The sequence below is a fragment of the Muscardinus avellanarius genome, assembly GCF_963383645.1.
Source record: "Muscardinus avellanarius genome assembly, chromosome: 13".
Taxonomy (NCBI): Eukaryota; Metazoa; Chordata; class Mammalia; order Rodentia; family Gliridae; genus Muscardinus; species Muscardinus avellanarius.
The window spans coordinates 90156543-90182473 of NC_137799.1; the positions used below are offsets into that span (position 1 = coordinate 90156543).

A 25931-nucleotide genomic window follows, 5' to 3' on the forward strand; every position below is an offset into this window, starting at 1 on the left:
ATGAGTGTGACTAGTATTGCATTAAGAGTCGAAACCTGGCTGTTAGCTACATGGCATGTTAAAGTACCTATAACATGGCTGGAAGCTTGTGTTAACTGGATCCAAGAAGAAAATAATAGTGTTAATTTGACTCAGGCACAGATAAACAAACAAGTGTTTGAGCAATGGCTACTTACCGATCTGAGAGATTTGGAACATCCTCTTTTACCTGATGGCATTTTAGAAATTCCAAAAGGAGAATTAAATGGGTCTTACGCTCTACAGATTAATTCCTTGGTTGATGTAAGTCAACCTGCTTATGCCCAGATACAAAAGTTGAGAGGAAAGAATACAACAAATGACCTAGTTACAGCTGAAACACAAGTCACCCAAAAACCTTGGGAAGCAAAGTCTTCACGAATGTTGATGCTGCAGTTAACTGATGGAATTGTGCAAATGCAGGGCATGGAGTACCAGCCTATTCCAGCTCTTCACAGCCAGCTTCCTCCAGGCACAAAAATTTTAATTTATGGAAACATTTCTTTCCGTCTTGGTGTTCTCTTATTGAAACCAGAAAATGTGAAGGTGTTAGGAGGTGAAGTAGATGCTCTCTTAGAAGAGTATGTGCAAGAAAAAGTACTTGCAAGATTAATTGGGGAACCTGATTCTGCCGTTTCAGTCATACCAAATAATTCTGACCAAAGCATCCGCAGAGTTACAGATGGTCTAGATCCTGCGTTAGGACCTTCTGATGAAGAACTCTTGGCCAGTCTTGATGAAAATGATGAGCTTGCAGCAAATAATGACACCTTGTTAGAAAGATGTTTCAACACAGGTAGCTCCTCAAATACTATTCCTTCAAGACAGCTGAGTTTTGATCCAGAATTTGTTGCTTCTCCAAGACGGAAGGATAAACCACCAAACCCATCTGTGCATTTCACTGATGGGGAATTAGATGATTTTTCACTGGAGGAGGCCTTGCTTTTAGAAGAAAGTGTCCAGAAAGAACAGATGGAAACCGAAGAATTGCAGCCATCAACTTTGAATAGAAACACAGATAAAAGTATAGAGAGATTTCCATGTAAACCTAATCCGGATGATTTTTCTTTAATTTACAAGCAAGCAAACAATAATTGGAATGAAAAAGATTTATCTGAACAAATGACCCATGAAGACAATTCGTCTTTAGACCAAAACAGTAGTGTTTTTTCAGGCCATCATAATGTGTCCTTAGCCCATGATTTTGCAAATAAAGATAAGAATTCAAAGACAGATAGTAAAATAAAACAAACCGTTAGCAGTTCAGATGGACATTCCTTAAGTGGTAAAATATTAAATAGAGAGCTGGTCAGTGATATACCAAAAAAGAGTTCTCAAATTTCTAATGCAAATGATCATTTACAGGCTTGTTCTTTAAGGTCATCAGAGGAGAGCACTAATCTTTCTACTGGCATGGATTTGTATTCTCCACCCTTTACCTATCTGTCTGTCCTAATGGCCAGCAACCCAAAAGAAGTTACAATAGTGAAAGTCAAAGCATTTATTGTAACTCTAACTGGAAATCTTTCAAGTTCTGGTGGCATTTGGAGTGTAACTGCAAAGGTTTCTGATGGTACTGCATACCTAGATGTAGACTTTGTAAATGAAATACTTACTAGTTTGATAGGGTTTTCTGTACCAGAAATGAAACAGCTAAAAAAGGATCCTCTTAAATACGAAAAGTTCCTGGAAGGTTTGAAGAAATGTCAAAGAGATCTAATAGATTTGTGTTGTCTAATGACCATTTCATTTAATCCTTCTTTGTGTAAAGCAGTGGTACTTGCATTACAAGATGTTAATATGGGACACCTTGATAACCTCAAGAAACGATTGAATAAATAATTTACTAAAGCAGTGTTCGATGATTTTTTTGTGGGGGCAAGGTCTTGCCATGCTGCCCAAGCCGGCCTCTAAATTAAAATCTTCCTGTGTCAGCTATCCGAGTAGCTGGGACTTTAGATGGGTGCCACTGCACTTAGCTTTCAAATAATATTAGAGAACAATTCAAAACAGAGATATTTAGAATCAAGTTTTGAGCCAGGTGTGGTGATACACGCCTGTAATCCCAGCATTTGTGAGGCTGAGACTGGAGGATCATGGTTTGCAGACAGCCTCAGCTACTTAGTGAGGCCCTCCACAACTTAGTGAGACCCTGTTTCGAAATAGAGAATAAATAGGGCAGGGGATGTAGGTCGGAGGTAGAATGCCCCTGGGTTCCATCCCCAGGCCTGCCCCCCCAAGAAAAATCAACTTTTGTTCACAACTCTTTTTAAAGTGTTCTTTTTGTGAAAAGAAAAAATGAAATCTCATAGCTTATTCCAGTTTAATATAAAATGTTTAATCATGTTTGAAAATTTTGTTTTTCACTTGTCATATATAAGATGATGGTTAAAGTATTAATATTCCCAATGACTCATATTGAAGTTAGTAGTTATAAATAGGAGTTGAGCATGGTGGCACGTGCTTGTATTTGCAATAAGGCTGGATAAAATGCCCTTGGGTTCTATCCCCAGTACTACCACCAAAATAAAAAAATTGTAAATAAGTAATTTTGCTGGGTTTGTGTGTGTGTGTGTGTGTGTGTGTGTGTGTGTGTGTGTGTGTACGCACAGTAGGGATTAAACGCAGGGGCATTCTACTTCCAAGCTATACCCTAGCCTATTTTTTTTTGGGGGGGGGCAGTACTGAGGATGGGACCCAGGGGCATTCTACCTCCAAGCTACACCCTCCTGCCTTGTTTTTAATTATTTTGAAACAGGATCTCACTGAGTTGCAAAGCGCCTCACTAAGTAGCTGGGGCTGTCTGCAAACCATGATCCTCCTGTCTCAGCCTCCCAAATGCTGGGATTACAAGTGTGCACCAACATGCCCGGCTTAAATATTTCAAAGTTTTAAAGTGCCTCAAATGCTAAAACATTAAACATGCTTAAATAGTAAAATGAAGACATTGTGTTTTGGTGAAAATAATGTAACAGGAAGTATCCAAAAGTGAGATCAATATGTATATAAAAGTATGATATAGACAGGTTTCTAAAACCTTCCATTATTTTAAGGGTGATAATCATAGTTCAAAGCACAAGAATAGGCCGGGTGTGGTGGCGCACGCTTGTAATCCCCACGCTTGGGAAGCAGAAACAGGAGGATCGCGCAGGTTTGAAGCCAGCCGCGCGCGCAGGTTTGAAGCCAGCCGCGCGCGCTGGCTTAGGAGACCCTGTTTCCAAATAAAAATGTAAAAATAGGTCTGGGAGTGTAGCCCGGAGGTAGAAGGGCTTCCAGGAACCCCAGTACCACCAAAAAAAAAAAAAGCACAAGAATATAGATATTGCTGATAAATGCATAAGTAGTAATCTTGTCTATGTACTTGAATATCTCTTTTAAGAGAGCTAAATGGAATGGCATTATCTTTCATTATCTTATTTCTAAGTGTTCTCTCATACTCTGAGTAGGGCTTAAAAACTTTAATTAGACCTTATTTCGTTTTTTGTTTTTTTTTTTTTTTTTTTTTTGGTGGTACTGGGGTTCCTGGAAGCCCTCCTTCCTCCGGGCTACACTCCCAGACCTATTTTATATTTTTGAAACAGGGTCTCTTAAACCAGCACGGCTGGCTTCGAACCTGCGCGATCCTCCTGTCTCCACCTCCCAAGCGCGGGGATTACAAGCGTGTGCCACCATGCCCGGCCAATTAGACCTTATTTCTACTCTTCATAGTTAGTCCCTGAAAAAAGTACTAGCCATCCGTACATATTGGTTCTCAGTGTTTTTGTTTTTTTGTCTTCTCTGACCTGAATTCTTAAAGTGGTTTACTAACTTCTTTATTTTGCTTTCAAATCATTCTTTGTAATGTTGCCAGATTGATCTTTCTAAAGTAAAATAATTTTTTCCCTTATTTTCTCAGTCTCCTACCCTCTTAACTACAGGATAAAATTCAAACTTTTTTCTTTTAGTGGTTTTGAGAATTGAACCCCAGCGGAGTTCAGCAACTGAACTACATATATCTCGAGTCTTTTGATTTTTTATTTTGAAACAGGATCTCCCAGTTAGTTGCCCAAGCTGGCTGTGGACCTGTGATCCTCCTGTCTCAGCCTCCCAGGTACTGAAATTAAAGGTCTGCATAACCATTCTGGGCTAAATCCAAACTCAGTCTGTGAGATCTTTTTGTGATCTGCCCTGACTTTCTTAAGTATCATCTTGCCCTAATTCTCTCTTCCTGCTTAGTCTGCCTCTTAGTTTTAGTTAGACCAAATTATTTGTAGTTCCCCAAATATGTACAGGAAAATGCCTCCCACTTTCGTATTTGTGATCTTCCTGTCCATACATTCCCTGGTCCCTTACCTCCTGAAATCATACTTTCAACTCAGTTTTAGTTTTAGGTGACAATGTGTTTCCTGAATTTCCTTCCCTATTCCTATGCTCTTGTGTATTGTTTAGACATAGGTATGTTTTATTTTGCGTATTTGCACTTCACTGCTCTATTTTCTTTCCTTTTTCCTCCATCCCTCCCCCTCTTTCTTTTGAGGTACTGGGGATGTAACCAGGGGCGCAGTCTACCTCCAAGCTACACCCCCAGCCCTGTTTTTTATTCTTTATTTTTGAAACCATCTCACTGAATTGCAAAGGGCCTCACTAAGTAGCCGAGGCTGTTCAGGAACCAGGATACTTCTCTCGGCCTCCCAAATGCTGTGATTACAAGTGTGTGCCACCACGCCTGGCTTCACTGCTACATTTTCTGTAGGATAATCCTTAGAAGCTAGCTATCCTGTGCATTGTAAGATGTTTAGAAACACCTTCCTAGTCAGGATTTGAGTCTGGAACATTTCACTAACATTGATAGGCACATAGAGGAATACTGAAATGGTGTGTGTGTGTGTGTGTGTGTGTGTGTGTGTGTGTGTGTGGTGGTACTTGGGATAGGCACATAGAGGAATACTGAAATGGTGTGTGTGTGTGTGTGTGTGTGTGTGTGTGTGTGTGTGTGTGTGTGTGTGTGGTGGTACTTGGGATTGAACCCCCATAGCATTCTACCTCTAAGCTACACCCCCAGCCCTACTTTTATTATTTTGAAACAGGGTCTAAGTTGCAGAGGGCCTCACTAAGTTACTGAGGCTGGTCTGTAGTCCTGTCTCAGACTCCCAGGTACCAAGATTACAAGCATGTACAACCATGCCAGGTTCTTTTGGTTCTTTTTATTTTTTATCTTTTTTTTTTTTTTTCCAGTACTGGGGATGGAACCCAGGGGCATTCTACCTCCGAGCTGCATACCCAGCCCTATTTTTTATTCTTTATTTTGAAATCAGGTCTCACTGAGTTGCAAAGGGCCTCACTAAGTAACTGAGGCTGTCCGTGAACCGCGATCCTCTGATCACAGCCTCCCATATGTTGGGATTACAAGCGTGTGCCACCATGTCTGGCTTATTTTTTATCTTGAAACAGAGTTGACAAATTACTGAGGATATCGTTAAATTATGGAGATTAGCCTTGAGCCTATGATCCTCCTGTCTCAGCCTCCCAAGTATTAAAATTATAGGCATGTGTTACCACATCCAGCAAAATCTGTTTTTAATGCAATACTTAATATATTACAAAGGTTACAAAAGCAAATCATTTAACTGTAACTCAAGCAATTTATATGCCAACAGACCAATAATTCTCAAGTGGGCACCCTTCCTGGAAATATCACACATAGGTGTATATATATATGTGTGTGTGTGTGTACACACACACACACACACACACACACACATATATACACACACACACACACATATATATATATATATATATGATTTCACTGTAGTTTATAATTAAAATGCACCAAGATAAGCATAAGAAAGTAAAAGACACTTTAAAAATAAGCAGCAATCTATTAATACATTGAAAAAAACATGAGCAAATACCCAGCCAGTGGACTGACTGGTGGACTCGTAATTTTTTTGATGAATTCAATTAGGGACTAAATAGGACTCATGTTAGAAGTTGTTAATTTCTTCTAATCAATACGACCAAATGTCTTGCTGCCCAGAGTCTTGATTATTTATCATGTAGGGTGTCTCATAGATTGGTTGTGTGATTAACGGTAATTGTCTAGATCTATTGATTCATTAGGGGTTGCAAATGATATTTCAATTGTATCCTTCATTAGCTAGTACACTTCTATAAGAAAAATTAGTTCTTAACTATTGTTTACCCTGATACAGACTAAATAGGAAATATTCATTTTTTCACTTTTTCTTTTTTTTTTTTGTGGTACTGGAGATGGAATCCAGAGGTATTCTACCTCTGAGCTACACCCCAGACATACATTTATTTATTTATTAGTGGTATTGGGGATGGAACCTAGGGCCATTCTACCTCCGAGCCACACCCCCAACCCTATTTTTATTCTTTTTTTTTTTTTTTTGGTAGTACTGGGGTTCCTGGAAACTCTTCTACCTCGGGGCTACACTCCCAGACACCTTTTTTTTGTATTTTTATTTGGAAACAGGGTCTCTTAAGCCAACAAGGCTGGCTTCGAACCTGTGCGATCCTCCTGTCTCTGCTTCCCAAGCGTGGGGATTACAAGCCTGCGCCACCACGCCCGGCCTATTTTTATTCTTTATTTTTATTTATTTATTTTTGGGGTATTGGGGGTGCCGGGTCTCACTGAGTTGCAGAGGGCCTCACAAGTAGCTGAGGCTGTCCTTGAACCATGATCCTCTGTTCTCAGCTTCCCAAATGCTGGGATTACAAGTGTGAGCCACCAGGCCTGCTTTGTTTTTTCTTTTCTATCAGCTTCAAAATAACACATTCCCTAATATGAACTCGTTTCCCAGCATCCCACAAAGGTAACCAGTGAGTTATTGTTTAAATTTTTTGTTATCACCATGAGCTCAGATTTGAAATATGTGATGCATATCTCCAGTGTTTTCATTTTTAACTGAAACTCAAGTTGTTCCATCTTTGGCTCTTGAGTCCTTTCGATAGGACCCTATTCTTGGGTAACTTTCCTGATTCCTAGTATAACAGTGTATTTCAGGCTCATCTTGAGCGTTTGTTCCTTCAGGCCTAGAATCAAACATGACTATAAGATGTTACTCTTTTTCATTGGAAGAGGATATTTAAAGACCGTAATCTGGGCACTAGAGATACTCACTGCTAAAGAATTTTTTGTCTTGGGGGATTTATTGTGCAAGTATTTTCAAGGTCAAGACCAGGAAAGTTTAGTATCTTTTTTTAAAAAGATAAAACATAGCCAGATGTGGTGGTGCTTGATTGTAGTCTCAGTACCTGGGAGGTCGAGACAGGATCTCAGGTTTGAAGCCAGCCTCAGCAATTTAGCAAGGCCCTGCTGCAACTTAGTGAGACCCTGTTTCCAAATAGTAAATAAAATCAAGCTGACAGTATAGCTTGAAGGTAAAATACCTCTGGGTTCAATCGCCAGTACCAAAAAAAAAAAAAAAAAAAAAACCATATGCAAACAAACAAACAAACAAACAAAAAACACCATAAGGCTCTACAATATTAAATTTACTGCATAGCTGGACGCAGTGGTGCATGCCTGTAATACTAGTACTTGGGAGGCTGAGACAGCCTGAGTATTGCCACATTGCCAGCCTCAGCATCTCCCTGGAGGTAGAATGCCCCCCTGGGTTCAATCCCTAGTGCCACAAAGAAAATTGGGCTAGGGGTGTAGCTCAGAGGTAAAATGCCCCTGAGTTCAATCCCCAGTACCTAAGATAAATAAAGAATAAATCCAGGCCATAGATTTTAAAATAATCTCACGTATATTATTACTTTCACCCATACCAAAAATCCTAATTCCACAGGACACCACACCAACACAATAATTTATTTGCTTTATACCACAACACATATATAATCGTCTCGATGTAACAATGCCAACACTACCACCAGCAAAATGATTACTGAGAATAATTTGAGATCTTTTGTTTTTTGTAGTTCTCACTCCCACACCCTATACTGGGGATTGAGCCCAGAGCTTTACACATGCTAGGCAAGCACTCTCCCACTAAGTTACAACCTAGTCTTCTTATTTTGAGACAGAGTCTCACTAAATTGCCCAGCTGACCTGGAACTTGTGATCCTCTTACGTCAGCCTCCCAAGTATCTGAGATTATAGGTATGTACCACAGGGCCTAGCAGCAGTTCTGTTTTTAAAAGAGTACATTAAAGCCGGGCGTGGTGGCCCACGTTTGTAATCCCAGCATTCGGGAGGCAGAGACAGGAGGATCACGGTTCGTGGATAGCCTCAGCTACTTAATGAGGCCTCCGCAACTCAGTGACACCCTGTTTCAAAATAAAAAATAAAAAAAGATAGGGCAGGGGGTGTAGCTCAGAGGTCGAATGTCCCTGGGTTCCATCCCCAAACCTGCAAAAAAAAAAAAAAAAAAAAGAGTACATTAGACTAATGATGTACAGTCAAAGTATAATAATTTATGGCACTGGGGATTGAACCCAAGGATATTCTGCCTTCAAACTATACCCCTAGCCCTATTTTATTTTTATTTTGAAAAAAAAAAAGTCTTGCTATTTTGATGAGAGCCTCACTACTTGCAGAGACTAGTCCTTGAACTCAGACCTTCCTGTCTCAGCCTCCCAAGTATTGGGATTACAAGCATGTTCCGCCATGCCCAGCAAGTGTTATATTTTCAAACACCTTACAATACTCTTTTGCCGGGAGTGGTGGCACACGCTTGCAACCCCAGCATTTAGGAGGCTGAGACAGGAGGATCCAGGTTCGCGGCCAGCCTCAGCTACTTAGTGAGGCCCTCCACAACTTAGTGAGACCCTGTTTCAAAATAAAGAATAAAAAATAGGGCAGGGGGTGTAGCTCAGAGGTCAAAGGCCTCTGGGTTCCATCTCCAGACCTGCAAAAATTAATAATAATAATAATAATTCCATCCCCAGTGCCACAAAATATACTCTTTTGTGTGTGTGTTTATCAATATACGGATAAGTTTATTTTACTTTTAATGTTTAGAAATTGATGTATTAAAATTGATAAGAAATCCACTTACATTACTTTCAAGTAATCCCTGTACTTAAAAGACTGAGATAGGGAGTGCAGCTACATGATCATTCTCAGCAACTTAGTTTCTGTTTCAAAATAAAAGAATAAAAAAATAGGTTGGGGGTATAGCTTGGAGGTAGAATGTCTCTCGGCTCAACCCCCAGAACCACAGGCAAAAAAAAAAAAACCATAAAAAATGAAGCATTTACATAATTCCAAGGTCAAATTAATAAAACAAAATACATATAAAAAGCCTGATTTTTGCCAGGCATGGTGGCATATGCCTAGAGTTCAGTATTTGGAAGACTGAGACAATGATCAAAGGTTTGAGACATCCTCAACCATGTAGTGAGGCTGTCAACAGTCTCCCTCATCTCTGTCTCTCATCCTTTTACAGTGTTGCTGATTGAAGCCAGGGAGCTACGTCCCCAGCCCTTTTTCTTATATTTTGAGGTATGATCTCACTCAATTGCCCAGGTTGGCCTCGAACTTGGGATCCTTCTGCCTCAGCCTCTGGAGTTGCTGGCCACGGTGCCCAGTGGATTCATTTCTTGTGGACCGTTTATCTCAAGTGGGTTAATAAGATTGTGTCTTTTAGTAATGTGTCAGAGTGGTGGCCCCACGGTCTGCTCTTATTTTTTTAATTTTTTAATTTTTTATTTGTATTTTTGGTGGCACTGGGAGTGGAACCCAGAGGCTTTTTACCTCCGGGCTGTACTTCCAGACCCATTTTATATTTTATTTGGAAACAGGGTCTCACTAAGTTGCTGAGAGCCTCACTAAGTAGCTGAGGCTGGCTTTGAACCCATGCGATCCTCCTGTCTCAGCCTCCAAGTGCGGGGATTACAAGCGTGCGCCACCATGCCCGGCTGCTCTTATTTTTTTTTAAACCAGTGACTTGGATGAACAGAGAGGACATTCTTTTCAAATATGGGAGAAAGAGAAATATACTGCTCTAGATGAGAGAAACCAGTAAGATAATAGTACTAACTTCAAAGCCTTATACTTAAGTCCAAAAGTATACAATTTCAGAGCTTCATAATGAGGGAAATATGTCTTAGTAGTAGCATGTGTGAAGAATACTAGTGTAGCCAAGCATGGTGATACATGCTTGTAATCCTAATTACAGGAGGCTGAGACATAGGATCACAGGTTCGAGGTTAGCTTCAGCAACTTAGGCCCTCCACAACTTAGTGAGACCCTTTCTCAAAAAAGAAAATAGAGCTGACCATGTAGATCAGAGGCTGAAAGCCCCTGGGTTCAGTCCTTTCATACCCCCTCCACACACACAACCACCCACCCAATAGAATACCTAGCGGAGGCTGGGTTGGGGAGGTGCAGCTCAGTGGCAGAAGGCATTCGTAGCGTGTGACACCTTCGGTTCAATTTCTAGCACCCCACCCTCTCTACCAAGAAATGTCACATGTACAGTGTGATAAGGCCATGTAAATTTTTGAAACAAAACCTCATTAAGTAGCTAAGGCTGGTCTCAAAGCTGTGATCCTCCTGTCTCAGCCTCCCAAGTACTGGGATTCCAGGTATGTGTCACAGTGACTGGCTGCACGGAAACATTTAGGTGGAATTGGTATACCATTATCTCCTCCTCTAGGGCTCCCTTCTCCAACCCTCCTGAGGTGCTTCATTCTCTATTGTCAAATGCCCTTCACTTAGTCAGGTATCTTCCTTGGCCTCGTAGGTATTTGCATTTTCAGTCCCTGAGTGGGCGAGCTACATAACATCTATCAGAGGACTACTGAGGTTAAAGTTATGGGGATGGATTTTAGCACAGATTGGAAGGAGTCTGACCAATCAGAACTGCTCAAGTGCAGAATGGGCTGTCCTTGGGTTCTATGAGATCTTAGGAAGTCCCACTCTACTTCCTCCTGCTTTCTTGTTTTCTCTCTTGGCCTTCTCTTCCCTTCTCCACCTTGTGCTATGGAGTGAACTCTGTTCCGTAGTATTTACAATATAATAATAGGTCTGTACAAAAGTCATACATTGAAGTGCTAGCCCTCAATGAGATTGTATTTGGAGCTGGGACTTTTAGATGGTAATAAATTAAGTGGGGTTAGAAGGGTGGGGTACTAATCCGGTGGGTTTGGTGAAGGAAGAGAGAGATTACTCATTCCCACCCCACCCACCCCTGAGAGGCAGAGCAAAAAGGCAGCCATCTATAAGCCAGGGAGAACCTGTGCCACCACCAGCACGCGGGCACCTGGCCTGGACTTCCAGCCGCCAGAGCCAGGAAAATAAATTCCCATCATTGAAGCCCCTCACTCTGGTGTTTTGCTATATCAGCCTAGGCAGACTATGACCCCTTCTTTTCTTGTTCATTTCCCCTTCTTCTTCCTCCCTCCTATCTTTCCGTTTCTCCCTCCCTTCTCTGCTTCCTATTTTACTTATCTTCTCCTCCTTCCCTCAGAATAATCATGCCTGTAAGGGGATAGATTTTTTTTTCTTCCTTTTATTTTGGTACTGAGGATTAAAGCCTTTCCCCTTCCGTTGGGTGTCCTCATGCTGACAGCCTGGGGCCTCATAGAGCTGTGCGCACTTCCCCAGGCTTTCAAATGAATGTTCTTGCTACTTTTACATGGGTTGTTTTAAATCCCCAAGGACTAGCTGGGTGTGGTGACCCACCTTGTAATCCCAGTACTTGGGAGGCTGAGACAGGAAGATCTCAGGTTCACAGACAGCCTCAGCTATTTAGTGAGGCCCTCCACAACTTAGTGAGACCCTGTTTCAAAATGAATATAAAAATTGAGATGTGGGGTGTAGCTCGGAGGTAGACTGCTCCTGGGTTCTATCCCAGCACCACACACACACAAATAAGTAAATAAAAATATAAAAATTAAAAATTAAATCCCCAAGGTCAAGCAAGTGGTGAATGGAAAGTACATAAAAGTAAATCCAAGCTGGGCGTGGTGGTGCACACTTACAATCCCAGTACTTGGGAGGCTGAGACAGGAGGCTCACACAGGTTTGAAGTCAGCCTCGGCTACCTAGTGAGGCTCTCAGCAGCTTGGTGAGACCCTGTCCCAAATAAAGTATAAAATAAGTCTGGGAGTATAGCCCGGGTTCAATCCCCAGTACCACACACACATACACAAATAATAATAAATCCAATTTGATGAGCACTGTGCTGAGTACTTTATATGTATTCCATATGACCTATGAAAATGAAAGAAAACAAATTCTCAGAATTATTAAAATGTGCAACTATATTTTCCCCAAAATGTGTTTTTATTAAAAATGAATAAGCCGGGCATGGTGGCACACTCTTGTAATCCCCGCACTTGGGAGGCGGAGACAGGAGGATCGCGCAGGTTCGAAGCCAGCCGCGCTGGCTTAAGAGACCCTGTTTCCAAATTTAAAAAAAGTATAAAAATAGGTCTGGGAGTGTAGTCCAGAGGTAGAAGGGCTTCCAGGAATCCCAGTACCACCAAAAAATAAAAAATTAAAAAAAAATAAAAAATAGGGCAGTGGGTGTAGCTTGGAGATTGAATGCCTCTGGGTTCCATCCCCAGACCCGCTAAACCAGGCATGGCGACACATACCTGTAATCCTAGTACTTGGGTGGCTAAGACAGGAGGATTGCAGGCAAGACCAGCCTCAGAAACTTAAGTGAGACCCTGTTTCAAAGTAAAAAATAAAATAGGGCTAGGAGTGTAGCTTAGGGCTAGAGTGCCCCTGGGTTCAATCCTCAATACCTTCCATACACACATACCAAAAACCAACTACCAACCAAGCAAAACAAACAAACAAGAAACCCATTTGTAACATGTAAAGTTAAAAGAACAAAAGATTAAACAAATGATGGTAAAACAAATACCCATTTCCCCACTAACAGTTTAAAAACTATAATCTTTCCTGTATTTGATTTTAATTTTATATCAGAAAGCATTTACAATATCATGACTTTATTCCTTGTACTTTAGAATTCCCTAAAATTGAAAAAAAATTCCCTAAAATTGTCCTTCTCAACTTCACTTTTCTCTCTCAGAAGAAATCATTATCTAGAATTTTAAGTTTTACATTTTATTGCTTTAACATGTTACCAGCATGTGTGTATTTTTTTTTTTTTTGTGTGTGTGTGTGTGTGTGTGTGTGTGTGTGTGGTACTGGGGATGAAACCTAGGGGCATTCTGCCTCCGAGGTACACTCCCAGTCCTATTTTTTATTTATTTTTTATTTATTTATTTATTTTTGGTGGTACTGGGGTTCCTGGAAGCCCTTCTACCTCTGGGATACACTCCCACGGGCTACACTCCCAGACCTATTTTTTAACTTTTTATTTGGAAACAGGGTCTCTTAAGCCAGTGTGGCTGGCTCCGAACTCCCAAGCGCGGGGATTACAAGTGTGCGCCACCACGCCCGGCTCAGTGCATTGTAACTATACATCATAATTGGACTGACGGGAACACACAACGTGCAATGCCTTTTTAGGGTTTAGGCTTATGAATTAGTTAAGTCTACATCAGGTTGTACTTCTTTTCTATTACTTCCTGACCCCAGTCATTATGGGTTCTGACATATCCATGGAAGAGTGCTATGGCTTGACTATGGTTTGTCCTCAATAAAACTCATGTTGAGACCTGGTCCCCACTGTGGCAGTGTTGGGAGAGGAAGCCCAGTGGAAGGCACTTGGGGCGCGGGGCCAGAGCGATTGCCTTCCTTGAGTGAGTTCTCACTCTTGTGGTTCTGGAACAGTTATTGCATGAGCAGGCTGTTATAAAGCAAGACCGCTGGTAATGTTTGACTTCTGCATATGCCTGCTTGCCCTTCTATTTTATGCTAAGAGTTGAGCAGCACAAAGCCCTTAACAGAAGCTGAGAAGTTACTGGTGCCATGCTCTTGGACTTCTCAATCTCCAGAACCATGAGCCCAAATAACCATTTTTTCTTCATAAATCACCCAGTATTGGATATTCTGTTATAGCCACAGAAAATGGACTAAGGAAGGTAGGAAGCTGTTTAACACTAATTCTGTCTGACCTTTAGTAGGAATCAGGGGCATATTTGTGTTTCTTCAGAGTTTCATTGCTGGGATCTCCACCTGCAGATGCCTTGACAAGGGTGATTTACCTTCGCTGGCTGGTCACTTATGGGCATGTGCCATTAGCATCTTTGTACTGAGGTTATCACATTCTTCCAGATGGCCCTCATCAGCAGGGTCTGAGGCTGTGCCACACCCGCGTGGTCCCCCCTTGCATTCCGTCCCACTCCTTGTTCCTGTAATGAGTGAACAGATGCTTGACAAAAAATAGAATATGGCACAGTTTCCAAAGTTTTAAGACCATTTGAAGTAATCCAGTATTTTTAGTTATCTCACACATTATTATTATTATTATTATTATTATTATGTTTTTATATTTTGTTTGTGGGTCTGGGGATTTTTTTACTTTCTTTGCTTTTATTTATTTATTTTTTGGTGGTACTGGGGTTCCTGGAAACCCTTCTACTTCTGGGCTACACTCCCAGACCTATTTTTTTTTTTTTTTTTTTTTTTTTTTTGGTGGTACTGGGGTTCCTGGAAGCCCTTCTACCTCCGGGCTACATTCCCAGGCCTATTTTATATTTTTTTATTTGGAAACAGGGTCTCTTAAGCTAGCATAGCTGGCTTCGAACCTGCGCGATCCTCCTGTCTCCGCCTCCCAAGCGCGGGGATTACAAGCGTGCGCCACCACGCCCGGCTCCCAGACCTATTTTTTTATATTTTTATTTGGAAACAGGGTCTCTTAAGCCAGCATAGCTGGCTTCGAACCTGCGCGATCCTCCTGTCTCTGCCTCCCAAGCACAGGGATTACAAGTGTGCGCCACCACACCCGGCTATTCTTTATTTTGAAACAGGGTCTCGTTAAGTTTTGGAGTGCCTCACTAAGTGTAGTTGAGGCTGTGTGTGAACCGCGTCAGCCTCCCAAATGCTGGGATTACAAGCGTGCGCCACCACGCCCGGCTCTCACACATTATTATTGGGAGGAATATTTATTAAAAATAAAGATGCACTGGCCGGGCGTGGTGGCGCATGCTTGTAATCCCCACGCTTGAGAGGCAGAGACAGGAGGATCGCGCAGGTTCAAAGTCAGCCACGTGCGCTGGCTAAGGAGACCCTGTTTCCAAATAAAAATGTAAAAATAGGTCTGGAAGTGTAGCCCGGAGGTAGAAGGGCTTCCAGGAACCCCAGTACCACCAACAAAATAAAAAAATAAAAATAAAAATAAATAAAGATGCATATATCCTCTGACCTAACAATTTGACTTGTAATACTACAGATATATCCACACAATCCATATTCACACAAATTTGCAAACACTGAGGCATTACTTGTAAAACAAAAAGTAGGAAAAAAGGAAAAAGTAGGGTGTGGTGGCTCCGCATTTGGGAGGCTGAGACTGAAGGATCGTGGTTCAAGGACAGCCTCAGCTACTTAGTGAGGGCCTTTGAGACTCAGTGAGACTCTGTTTCAAAATAAAGAATTAAAAAAAAAAATAGGGCTGGGTGATAGAATGCCCCTGGGTTCCATCCCCAATACTGCAAAAAAAAAAAAAAAAAGTAGGAAACAACTATTAATAGAGAATGCATCAATACAAGATTATATCATGCAGTCATTAAAAATGAATAAAGTAGCCAGACATAGTGGCGCAGGCCTGTAGGCCTAGTGGGAGGCTGAGACAGGAGAATCCTGGGTCTGAAACCAGCTTCAGCAATTTAGTGAGACTCTCGGCAACCTAGTGAGACCCTGTTTCAAAAATAGAAATAAAAAGGGCTGGGAGTCTAACAAAGAGCTACCTGAGTTCAATTCTTAGTGCCATAAAAAAGTATGTTTCCAGCCGGACGTGGGGGCGCATGCTTGTAATCCCAGCATTCGGGAGGCTGAGACAGGAGGATCGTGGTTCGCGGACAACCTCAGCTACTTAGTGAGGCCTTCCGCAACTCAGTGAGACCCTGTTTCAAAATAAAGGATAAAAAAATGGGCAGGGGGTATAGCTTGGAGGTTAAACGCATCTGGGTTCCATTCCCAGAGCCCCCCCAAAAAAGTATGTTTCCTAAGGGATAAACTCCAAAATACATTGTTAAGTGAACAAAAACAATTTTAAGGATAATGTGTACAGCATGCTATTTGAGTGTGCTGGATTTTTGAGGATATATATATATATCCTTAAAATTATATATATATCCTTAAAATTATATATATATATATATATATATATATATATATATATATATGTAAATGTATAGGATATTTCTGGGTAGATATGGCAAACTGATAATACTTTTGAGGAGGGAAATTAGAGGTGTGGTGGTCAGGGAGGGAGCACAGACTTCCTTTTTGCTGTGTGTATTGCTTTTTAGGTATGCATTACTGTATACATGACTATGCATTATTTTAGAAACATATATTAGTCTGAAAAGTTATTATTGAAACAAAAGGAAATTAAGTTCTATTTGAATACTAGACCTTCTATGAATAATATTTGGCTTCTGTCATATTGAACATGGCAATATTTTGGGGAGGGACTAGGAATTGAACCCAGGAACATTGTACCACCAAGCTATACCCCCATTCCTTTTAATTTTCTTATTTTGAAACTGGATCTCACTAAGTTGCTGAAGATGGCCTCGAACTTGCCATCCTCCTCCTCTCTCAGCCTCCCAAGAGCTGGGATTATGGGCATCGACCAACACCTGCCTTGAACACTATACATTTTATTTGTTTAATATATATTCTTTTTTTTTTTTTTGGTGGTACTGGGGTTCCTGGAAGCCCTTCTACCTCCGGGATACACTCCCACGGGCTACACTCCCAGACCTATTTTTTAACTTTTTTTTTATGTGGAAACAGGGTCTCTTAAGCCAGCACCGCTGGCTCCGAACCAGTGAGAGCCTCCTGTCTCCGCCTCCCAAGCGCGGGGATTACAAGCGTGCGCCACCACGCCCGGCTCTGTTTAACATATATTCTTTATATAAGGACCCGGAGAATAGTATTTAGTATAAATAGTATTAGTATAAATAGTATTTAGTAATAAATGAATATACAAAAAGAAGGATGACTACATTTTGAGCATACCGAATTTGGGATGTCATTAGAATAGGTTGGTGAAAAGACACAGGCAGTTAGAAATGTGGACTGGAGCTCTTGTCAGACTGAAGATGGGTAGAAAAGATCGAGTTGAATTCCCGGGGAGGGTAATGTAAGAAAAGAAGTGGGCATGGACATAACCAAAGGGAATACTTGCACTTGGGTTCGGATGGAGAAAGAGGAATCAGAGGATGAGAGACAGATCTGAGAGTGAACAGCTATATAAAACTTACAGGCAAGGATAAGAGGAAGAAATAAGAAGTAATAGTGGTGGCTTGCTGCCCAGTGTCTGATGAGGATGAAAACAGGCAGATGGAGTGAATTTGATCCTTCAGGTGTTATCAAGAGAGCGTGCTCTGCTCATGATTAAATGGTGAGGAGACAGAAGCTACGAGGAAGAAACTTGACAGCGAAGGCAAAGAGGGAGGGAGAGGAACAGTTCAAGGGAGGCTCGTGAGCAGGTGATGTGTGAGTGTGTGTGTGTGTGTATGTGTGTGTGTGTGTGCATGTACACAAGCCCACGTGTGCAAAAGCGCCCTTCAAACCATTCACACAGTGGCAGAAAAGAGACAGAAAAAAATAAAGAAGTAATATGGCTAGGGTGGTGGGATTACTGAGGGAGTAATGAGTAAGAACAAGGACCTTAGGAGACTCTTTGCTCTGAAATAAAGAAAGTCACCTTTTTCTTCGTGACAGAAGGGAGGAGAGGGGAAAGATGGGAAGAAATGTTAATGTAGCAGTACCTCATTTTAAATAAAGGAATGTATGAACTCATCTACAGAGAATGAGGAGATCAGAATAGACAGGGACTTTGCACTGATAGGACAGTCTGGTGAATCTTATAATTAGAAAAGAAAGGGAAAGGGTCTTAATTTAGCAAAGCAGGTGGTTTGCAGCAGCAATGACACAATGGAAAGGGCATTAATTTGGGGGCCAGAAAGACCAGAGTGTGAGTCCTGCTTCACTCTGTCAACAGTCACCATGGTGGCCTTCCTCAGCTCTCCCTAGTGGGACAGCCACAAGGCTTGACACCTGCAAATGACAGGACATGTTAATTTTGTTGCAAAAATTCACTGATCTCCCCTTGTGTCCTGGATATTCCACAAGGTGTTTACAATAGGAAGGAAGGAAGACATTTCTCCCTCATTTTCTTTTGGAACAAAAAACCAACTTTGCAGAATTTAAAAAAATTTTTTTTTTATTGGTGCACTGTATTCATACATCATAATGGGGTAAAAAAAAAAAAGAACTTTTGTAGACATACATGCACACATCGCCCAGTCAGCCCCTACGCGATCCCCACCCCGTTCCCTCCCCATCCCTCCTTCCCATGCTTGGCTTAGGGGTTGATATATCGTATTATAGCAATTTGTCCAAAATTAACAATGATAATCTCACATAACAGTTTCATTTGTCTGATACCAAGCTTTTGATGACTAAAAGATAACATTTCAATATTTCTTTTTGCTTTCTTTCTTACCAGAGAATATTTCTTTCTTTCTTTTTTTTTTTTAGGTGAAACTATCATACATTTATTTATTTTTCAGAAAAAATCTGTCCTAATATGGAATATGGACTCTAGATATCCAAAACGATCTCGAAAAAGAACAATGCTAGAAGATGTATATTTTCTGATTTCAAACCATATAAAGCTACAATAATTGAAACAGTGTAGTACTGTTCTAAAGGCAGATATATAAACCATTGAAGTTAAATAAAAGCCTAGAGATAAATTCTTCCATATATTGTCAAGTTATTTTTGACAAGGTTTCCACGAACATTTGGTGGAGGAAATAATAATCTTTTAACTAAATATTGTTGAAAACTAATTACATGAAATAGAGTAAAATTGGACCCTTACCTACCACCATATACAAATATTAACTCAAAATAGATAAAAGACCTAAATATAAATCTTAAGACTAAACTTTTAGAAGAAAATCTGTGTCATAAAACCTCACAACATTGAAATTGGCAGTGATTTATTGGATATGATTTCAATGGCACAGGCAATAGATGGGTAAACAAACTCCCTAAAAATTAAATGGAATTTTTTTAAATTAATTTTTTTTTTCATTAAAGTAGCTGAGGCTGTCTGCCAACTGCGCTCCTCCGGTCTCAGCCTCCCAAATGCTGGGATTACAAGCGTGCACCACCACGCCCGACTTTGCAGAATTCTGAAAAGACTTGCTGCAGCTACTTTCCTGTTACCGAGCTTTTACATCCTAGGTGGAGTCTGCCTGCTGGTCTTCTCAGTCACTACTGCAGGGCGCCATGTTTCCAGTGCATCCAGCCGCTCTTCTGACCCGTGGCCAGTGGGCTTGGCAGAGCCACTGACAGCTGCCAATCATAAAGCAGGGGTGGCCGTGGACTGCTGACACCGTCAATGGTGCCCGAGCCTGTCTCATTCTCATCTCTGCAATAAGCTTGATGTTTATTTCACTTTTTGATTGTTACTGTTGTTGGTAGCAGCTAAAAGCAGAGTCATTTCATTTTCAAATAGCTTCCGGGGAGGGAGGAATGCCCCAAACCAAGGACCTGAGAACAACTGACCACAATCATGATAATAATGAAATTCACCCATTTATGATACACCCATTAGTTTGAGCAGAATAAGTAACGATATGCACATTTAATTAGGAAGACTGGAATTAATCGTAATGATTGGACTCGGAGCATGAGTCCAGAGAAATATTAAATTTAATTATAGCAGAAGTGTTTTTGCAAAAAGATGATAAATTAAGGCTTTGATTTGTGTACTCTATTTGGTCGAGGGATTATAACACCACTGAAGAATTTAGCGGCAGTGAGAGTGTCCCACTGTCATCGGTTATTTGTGATGAAGACCGGCACAGTCAGAGCAGAATTGGGTTCATTGAATGAAGCTCATCAGCAAGGAAAAGAGAAAACAGGCACACCTCAGAGATATTGCGAGGCCTTTTTCAGACCACACCAATAAAGCAAACTGAAATAATGTAAATCACATGAAATTTCTGGTTTCCAAGTGCATATAAAAGTTATGTTTATACTCTATTGGTCTAAGTGACCAAGAGCATCATGTCTAAAAAGAACAACACACATACTTAGTTAAAAATACTTTATAGCTGGGTGTGGTGGTGGTTGCCTACGATCTCAATACTTGAGAGGCTGAGACAGGAAAATTGCAGGTTTGAGTCCAGTATTGGTAACTTAGTGAGACCCTGTTTCAACTAAAAAACAAAATAGGGTTGGAAGTGCAGCTTGGAGGTAGAATGCCCTTGGGTCCAGTCCCTAATACCCGCCGCCCCCCGCCCCCCATTTTATTGCTAAGAACTAATGGTCATCTGAGCTTTCAGTGAGTTACCATCTTTTTGCTGGTGGAAGGTCCTGGATATTCAAGGTTGTTACCTGGTCAGGGTGGTAGCTGCTGAGGGCTAAGGAGGCTGTGGCAATTTCTTAAAGAGATATCAGTGAATTTTGCTGATTTCTCTGCAGCATTCCGATGCTATTTGATCGCATTTTACATCATAAAACTTCTTTAAATCTTGTAATCCCCTTGGTAATCCTAGTGCTTGGGAGGCTAAAACAGGAGGATCACAGGTTTGTGGACAGCCTCAGCAATTTGTGAGGCCCTCTGCAACTTAGTGAGACTCTGTTTTAAAATAAAGAGTAAAATAAGTCTGGGGGTGTAACTCAGAGGTAGAATGTCCCTAGGTTTCATCCTCTGTACACTACAAAAAAAAAAAAAAAAAAGAATTTAAGGATATTAACAAATATATATGCTTGCCTGGCATGGTGGTGCATGCTTGTAATCCCAGCAGCCTCAGCTACTTAGGCCTTTTGCAATTTAGTGAGACTTTGTTTCAAAATAAAGAATAAAAAAAAAAATAGGTCTATAGTTCAGAGGTAGAATGGCCCTGGGTTCCATCCCCAGTACTTCCAAAACAATTTAAAAAATGTAATCCTCTCACACTCTGCTGCTCTGTATTAACTAAATTTATATAATATTCTAAATTCTTTGTTGTCAAGCAACTGCTCATTTGTTAAAGTTGTGTCGTAATATTGCAACAACTCAGTCACGTCTTCAGCCTGCCCTCTAATTCTACTTATCTTGCTGTTTCCACAGTTACTTCTTCCACTGAAGTCTTGACCCCCCTCAGAGTCATCCATTAGGGTTGGAATGAACTTCTCCCAAATGCCTGTTAATGTTGACATTTTGACCTTCTCCTTTGATTCACAAATATTCCTAGTGGTATCTAGAATGAAGAATCCTTTTCAGAAGTTTTCAGTTGACTTGTCTACATCCATCAGAAGAATCTCTCTCTCTTTCTCTCTCTCTCTCTCTCTCTCTCTCTCTCTCCTTCCTTTTTTTGGGGGGGGTACTAGGAGTTGAATTCAGGGTGTTCTACCTTTGAGCTACACCCCCAGCCCTATTTGTCTTTCTTTCTTTCTTTCTTTCTTTCTTTCTTTCTTTCTTCCTTTCTTCCTTTCTTCCTTTCTTCCTTTCTTTTTCGGTGGTACTGGGGGTGGAACCCAGAGGCTTTCTACCTTCGGGCTATACTCCCAGACCTTTTTTATATTTTTATTTGGAAATAGGGTCTCACTAAATTGCTAAAAGCCTCACTAAGTAGCTGAGGCCTCACTTAGTAGCTGAGGCTGGCTTTGAACCCATGCAATCCTCCTGTTTCAGCCTCCCAAGAGCGGGGATTACAAGCGTACGCCACCACGCCCGGCTTCTTTCTTTCTTTCTTTCTTTCTTTCTTTCTTTCTTTCTTTCTCTCTTCCTTCCTTTCTTCCTTTCTTCCTTTCCTTCTTTCTTCTTTCTTTCTTTTTGGTGGTACTGGGGGTGGAACCCAGGGGCTTTCTACCTCCAGGATATACTCTCAGACCTATTTTATACTTTTTTTGGAAGCAGGATCTCATTAAGTTGCTGAGAGCCTCACTAAGTAGCTGAGGCTGGTTTTGAACCTGTGCGATCCTCCTGTCTCAGCCTCCCAAGCGCGGGGATTACAAGTGTGTGCCACCACCCCTGGCTCTTTATTTTGAAACAGGGTCACATTGAGCTGCAGAAGTCCTCACTAAATAGCTGAGGCTAGGTGCAAACCTGCAATCCTACTGCCTTAGCCTCCCCTATTGTATTTTTTATTTTGAAACAGGTCACTAAGTTGCTGAGGCTGGCATGCACCACCATATTTGGCTTGCTCCCGCTCTCTCTTTCTCTCTCTCTGTACTAGGAGTTGAACCCAAGACCTTATGTGTGCTAGGCAAGTGCTCTTGGTGTATGTAGGGTTGAGCTACATTCTCTTCAAAATATTTGTTTAACTCTTTTTGTGGTACTAGAAATTGAACTCAGGGGCACTCTACCTCTGTGCTGCACTCCCAGCTTTATTTATTTATTTATTTATTTATTTATTTATTTATTTATGTACTGGGGATGGAACCCAAACTACATCCCCAGCCCTATTTTTATTCTTTGTGTGTGTGTGTGTTTGTGTGTGTGGTACTGGGGGTGGAACCCAGGGTCCTTCTACCTCCGGGCTATACTCCCAGACCTATTTTCTATTTTATTTGGAAACAGGGTCTCACTAAGTTACTGAGAGCCTCACTAAGTAGTTGAGGCTCTCAACTACTTTGAACCTGTGTGATCCTCCTGTCTCACCCTCTCAAGTGCTGGGATTACAAGTGTGCGCCACCATGCTCGGCTTTTTATTCTTTATTTTATTAAACATTTTATTAAGCATTATTTTATTCTTTATTTTATTTATTAAACAGGGTCTCACTGAGTTGCGAAGGGCCTCACTAAGTAGCTAAGGCTGTCTGCAAACTTCAATCCTTCTGTCTCAGCCTCCCAAACGCTTCATTACAAGCGTGCACCACCATGCCCAGTTCCTTTTTATTAAGAAAGAAGGTCTTGCTAAGTTACCGGTATTTTCCTGGAAACTTCAATCCTCTTGTCTCAGCCTGCCAGGTACTGTGAATATAGGCGTGCCAAACCATGCCTGACATCTCTCTCTCTCTCTTTCTCTCTCTCTCTCTTTCATTTTAGTTTTGAGATAGGGTCTTACTATGTTGCCCGGTCTGGGCTAAAACTTGTGATCTTCCTCACTCAGCCTTCCCAGTAGCTGGGTTACAGGTGTACACCACCAAGCCCAGCCTCAAATTGCATTTCTTAAAAACACAGTTGTTAAGACTTAAAGGTCAAAACTACTCTTTGATCCATGGGCTGCAGATGAATGTTGTGTTATTAGGTATAAAAATAACAACAGTATTGTCTATCCATCAGAGCTCAAGGTACATTGTCAAAGGCAGTAATCTTTTGAAAGGAACATTTTTTTTTTTTTTTCTGAGTAGAAGGCCTCGGCAATAAGCTTAAAATATTAAGTAAACTGTGTCATAACAAGATGCGCTGTCATTTAGGCTTTATTGTTCCATTTCAGAGCACAGGCCGAGCAGATTTAGTATAATTCTTAAGGGCCCTAGGATTGGCAGAACAATAAATGATCACTGGCTTCAATTTCCAGTTGAATCTTTGAAGCCAGGCATTGATTTCTCTCTAAAGAAATACCTGAAAGTCCTAAGTAGCATTTTTTTTTTTGTACTAAAGATTGAATCCAGGGGCAGTTTACCTCCTAGCCACACCCCTATCTCTTTATTCTTTATTTTGAGACAGGGTCTTGCTAAGTTGCCGAGGATCTCACTATGTTGCTGAGGCAGGTCTTGAACCTATGATCCTCCTGTGTCAGCCTCCCAACTACTGAGATTACAGGTGTGGACCACAGAGCTGGCTAAACAACATCTTCTTCCAATATAAGACTGTTTTCACCAGTATTTTTTTTTTTTTTTTTTTTTTTTTTGGTGGTACTGGGGTTCCTGGAAGCCCTTCTTCCTCTGGGCTACACTCCCAGACCTATTTTATATTTTTGAAACAGGGTCTCTTACGCCAGCGCGGCTGGCTTCGAACCTGCGCGATCCTCCTGTCTCCGCCTCCCAAGCGCGGGGATTTTCACCAGTATTAAAAATCTGTTTTTAGCTGGTTGTGGTGGCGCATGACTGTAATTCCAGTACTCAGAAGGCTGAGACAGGATAATTGCAGATTTGTGGCCAGAGTTTAGCAACTTAGTGAGGCTCTGGGTAAATAAAAAGAATAAAACAGGGCTGGGTTTTATTCAGTGGTCAGTAAATAAAAAGAATAAAATATAGCTCAGAGAGAGAATGCCCCTGGGTTCAGTTATCAGCACCAAAGAAAAAAAGAAAAATCTGTTAAGTATAGCCATCTTTATCAATGACCTCAAGTAACTGAGGTAATTGCTTTTTTTTCACTATGACCAAAATACCTGGCAAACACAACTTAGAGAAGAAAAGGTTTATTGGCTCACAGCTTCAGAGGTTTCAGTCCATGGTTTGGCAGCTCCGGGGCAGGATGAAAGCTGCTCTCACCTCAAGGTGGCCACAGGAAGCAGAAAGAGACCCTTGGTGGTCAAGGTCAGAGACAGCCCTCACGGCCACACCCCCAGCCACTCCTCTACCTGTGAACCTGGCTGCATTGCCTAACATGTGTTTCTGGGGAACATTTTATTTATTTATTATTATTATTGTTATTATTTGAGGAAATAGGGATTGAACCCAGGGGTATTCTACCTCTGAGCTACACCCCCAGCCCTATTTTTTATTCTTTATTTTGAAACAGGGTCTCACCGAGTTGTGGAGGACCTCACTAAGCTGCTGAGGCTGGCTGGCTGTGAGCCGCGGTGCTCTGGTCTCAGCCTTCTGAGTACTGGGGTGACAAGCGTGGACCACCACGCTGGCTCTGGAGCGTCTGGTGACTTCCTGCGTCTTTTGGATCAGCTCCTACTGCTTCACCATTTACTTCTGTGTTGTAGAAACAAAAGCTCCTCTCCTTAAACCCATGAACTGGCCCCCGCTGGTTGCAATTTTCCTACAGCTTCTTCACGTCTCTCACTTAAGGGAATGCTGTGGCTGGTTTGACTTTCTATACAGACCTTTCTTGTTATGTCCACAGTCACTGGAGTAGCGCATTTAATTTTCTTCAAGAATGTCTCCTTCATATTCACGACTCAGGTGTTTGGCGTAAGAGGCTTAGGTTTTGGCCTATCTCAGTTTATCTCACTGAGCATAATCCTTTTCAGCTTTTGTACTGGGGAACGAATCCAGGAGCATTCTACCTCTGAGCTCCATCTCCAGCCCTTTTAATTTAATTTTGAAATAGCGTCTTTTGCTCAGTTGTGTAGGCTGGCCTGGAACTTGTGATCCTCCTGTACTTGTCAACTGAGTAGCTGGGATTACAGGTATATGACACCATGCCTGGATATTTCTAACTTTTTTTTTTTTTTGGTGGTACTGGGGATGGAACTCAGGGGCTTTCTACCTCTGGGCTACACTCCCAGATCTATTTTTATATTTTATTAGAAACAAGGTCTCACTAAGTTGCTTTGAGCCTCACTAAGTAGCTGAGGCTGGCTTCGAACCTGTGTTATCCTCCTGTCTCAGCCTTCCAAGTACTGGGATGACAAGTGTGCACCACCACGCCTGGCTCCCATTTCTAGCTTTTGATTTAAAGTGATAAATGTGAGACTTGAACATTTAGAGGCCATTGTAGGGCTATTAATTGGTCTAATTTCAATATAATTGTGACACAGAGAATAGGGGGCCCAAGAAAAGAAAGAGAGATGGAGATTATCTGTCTGGTCAGTGGAGCAGTCAGGATACACACAACATTTAGATTGCTGTCTTATGTGGAGATGGTCTGTGGATCCCCCAAACAATTACAGTGGTAATGTCGATGATCATTGATCACGCAGATCACCATAGCTGGTATAATAGTAATGAAAAT

At 41.3% G+C, this 25931-nt stretch overlaps 1 protein-coding gene across 1 annotated transcript; it reads left to right on the forward strand.

The window, feature by feature from the left end:
* On the forward strand, positions 1-1860 carry RMI1 (RecQ mediated genome instability 1; the record flags this gene model as incomplete). The annotated part of the gene is made up of 1 exon (XM_080709589.1): positions 1-1860. One exon carries the CDS (start codon positions 1-3, stop codon positions 1858-1860), a length of 1860 nt encoding a protein of 619 aa, XP_080565715.1.
* Between the last annotated feature and the right edge of the window lie 24071 nt (positions 1861-25931).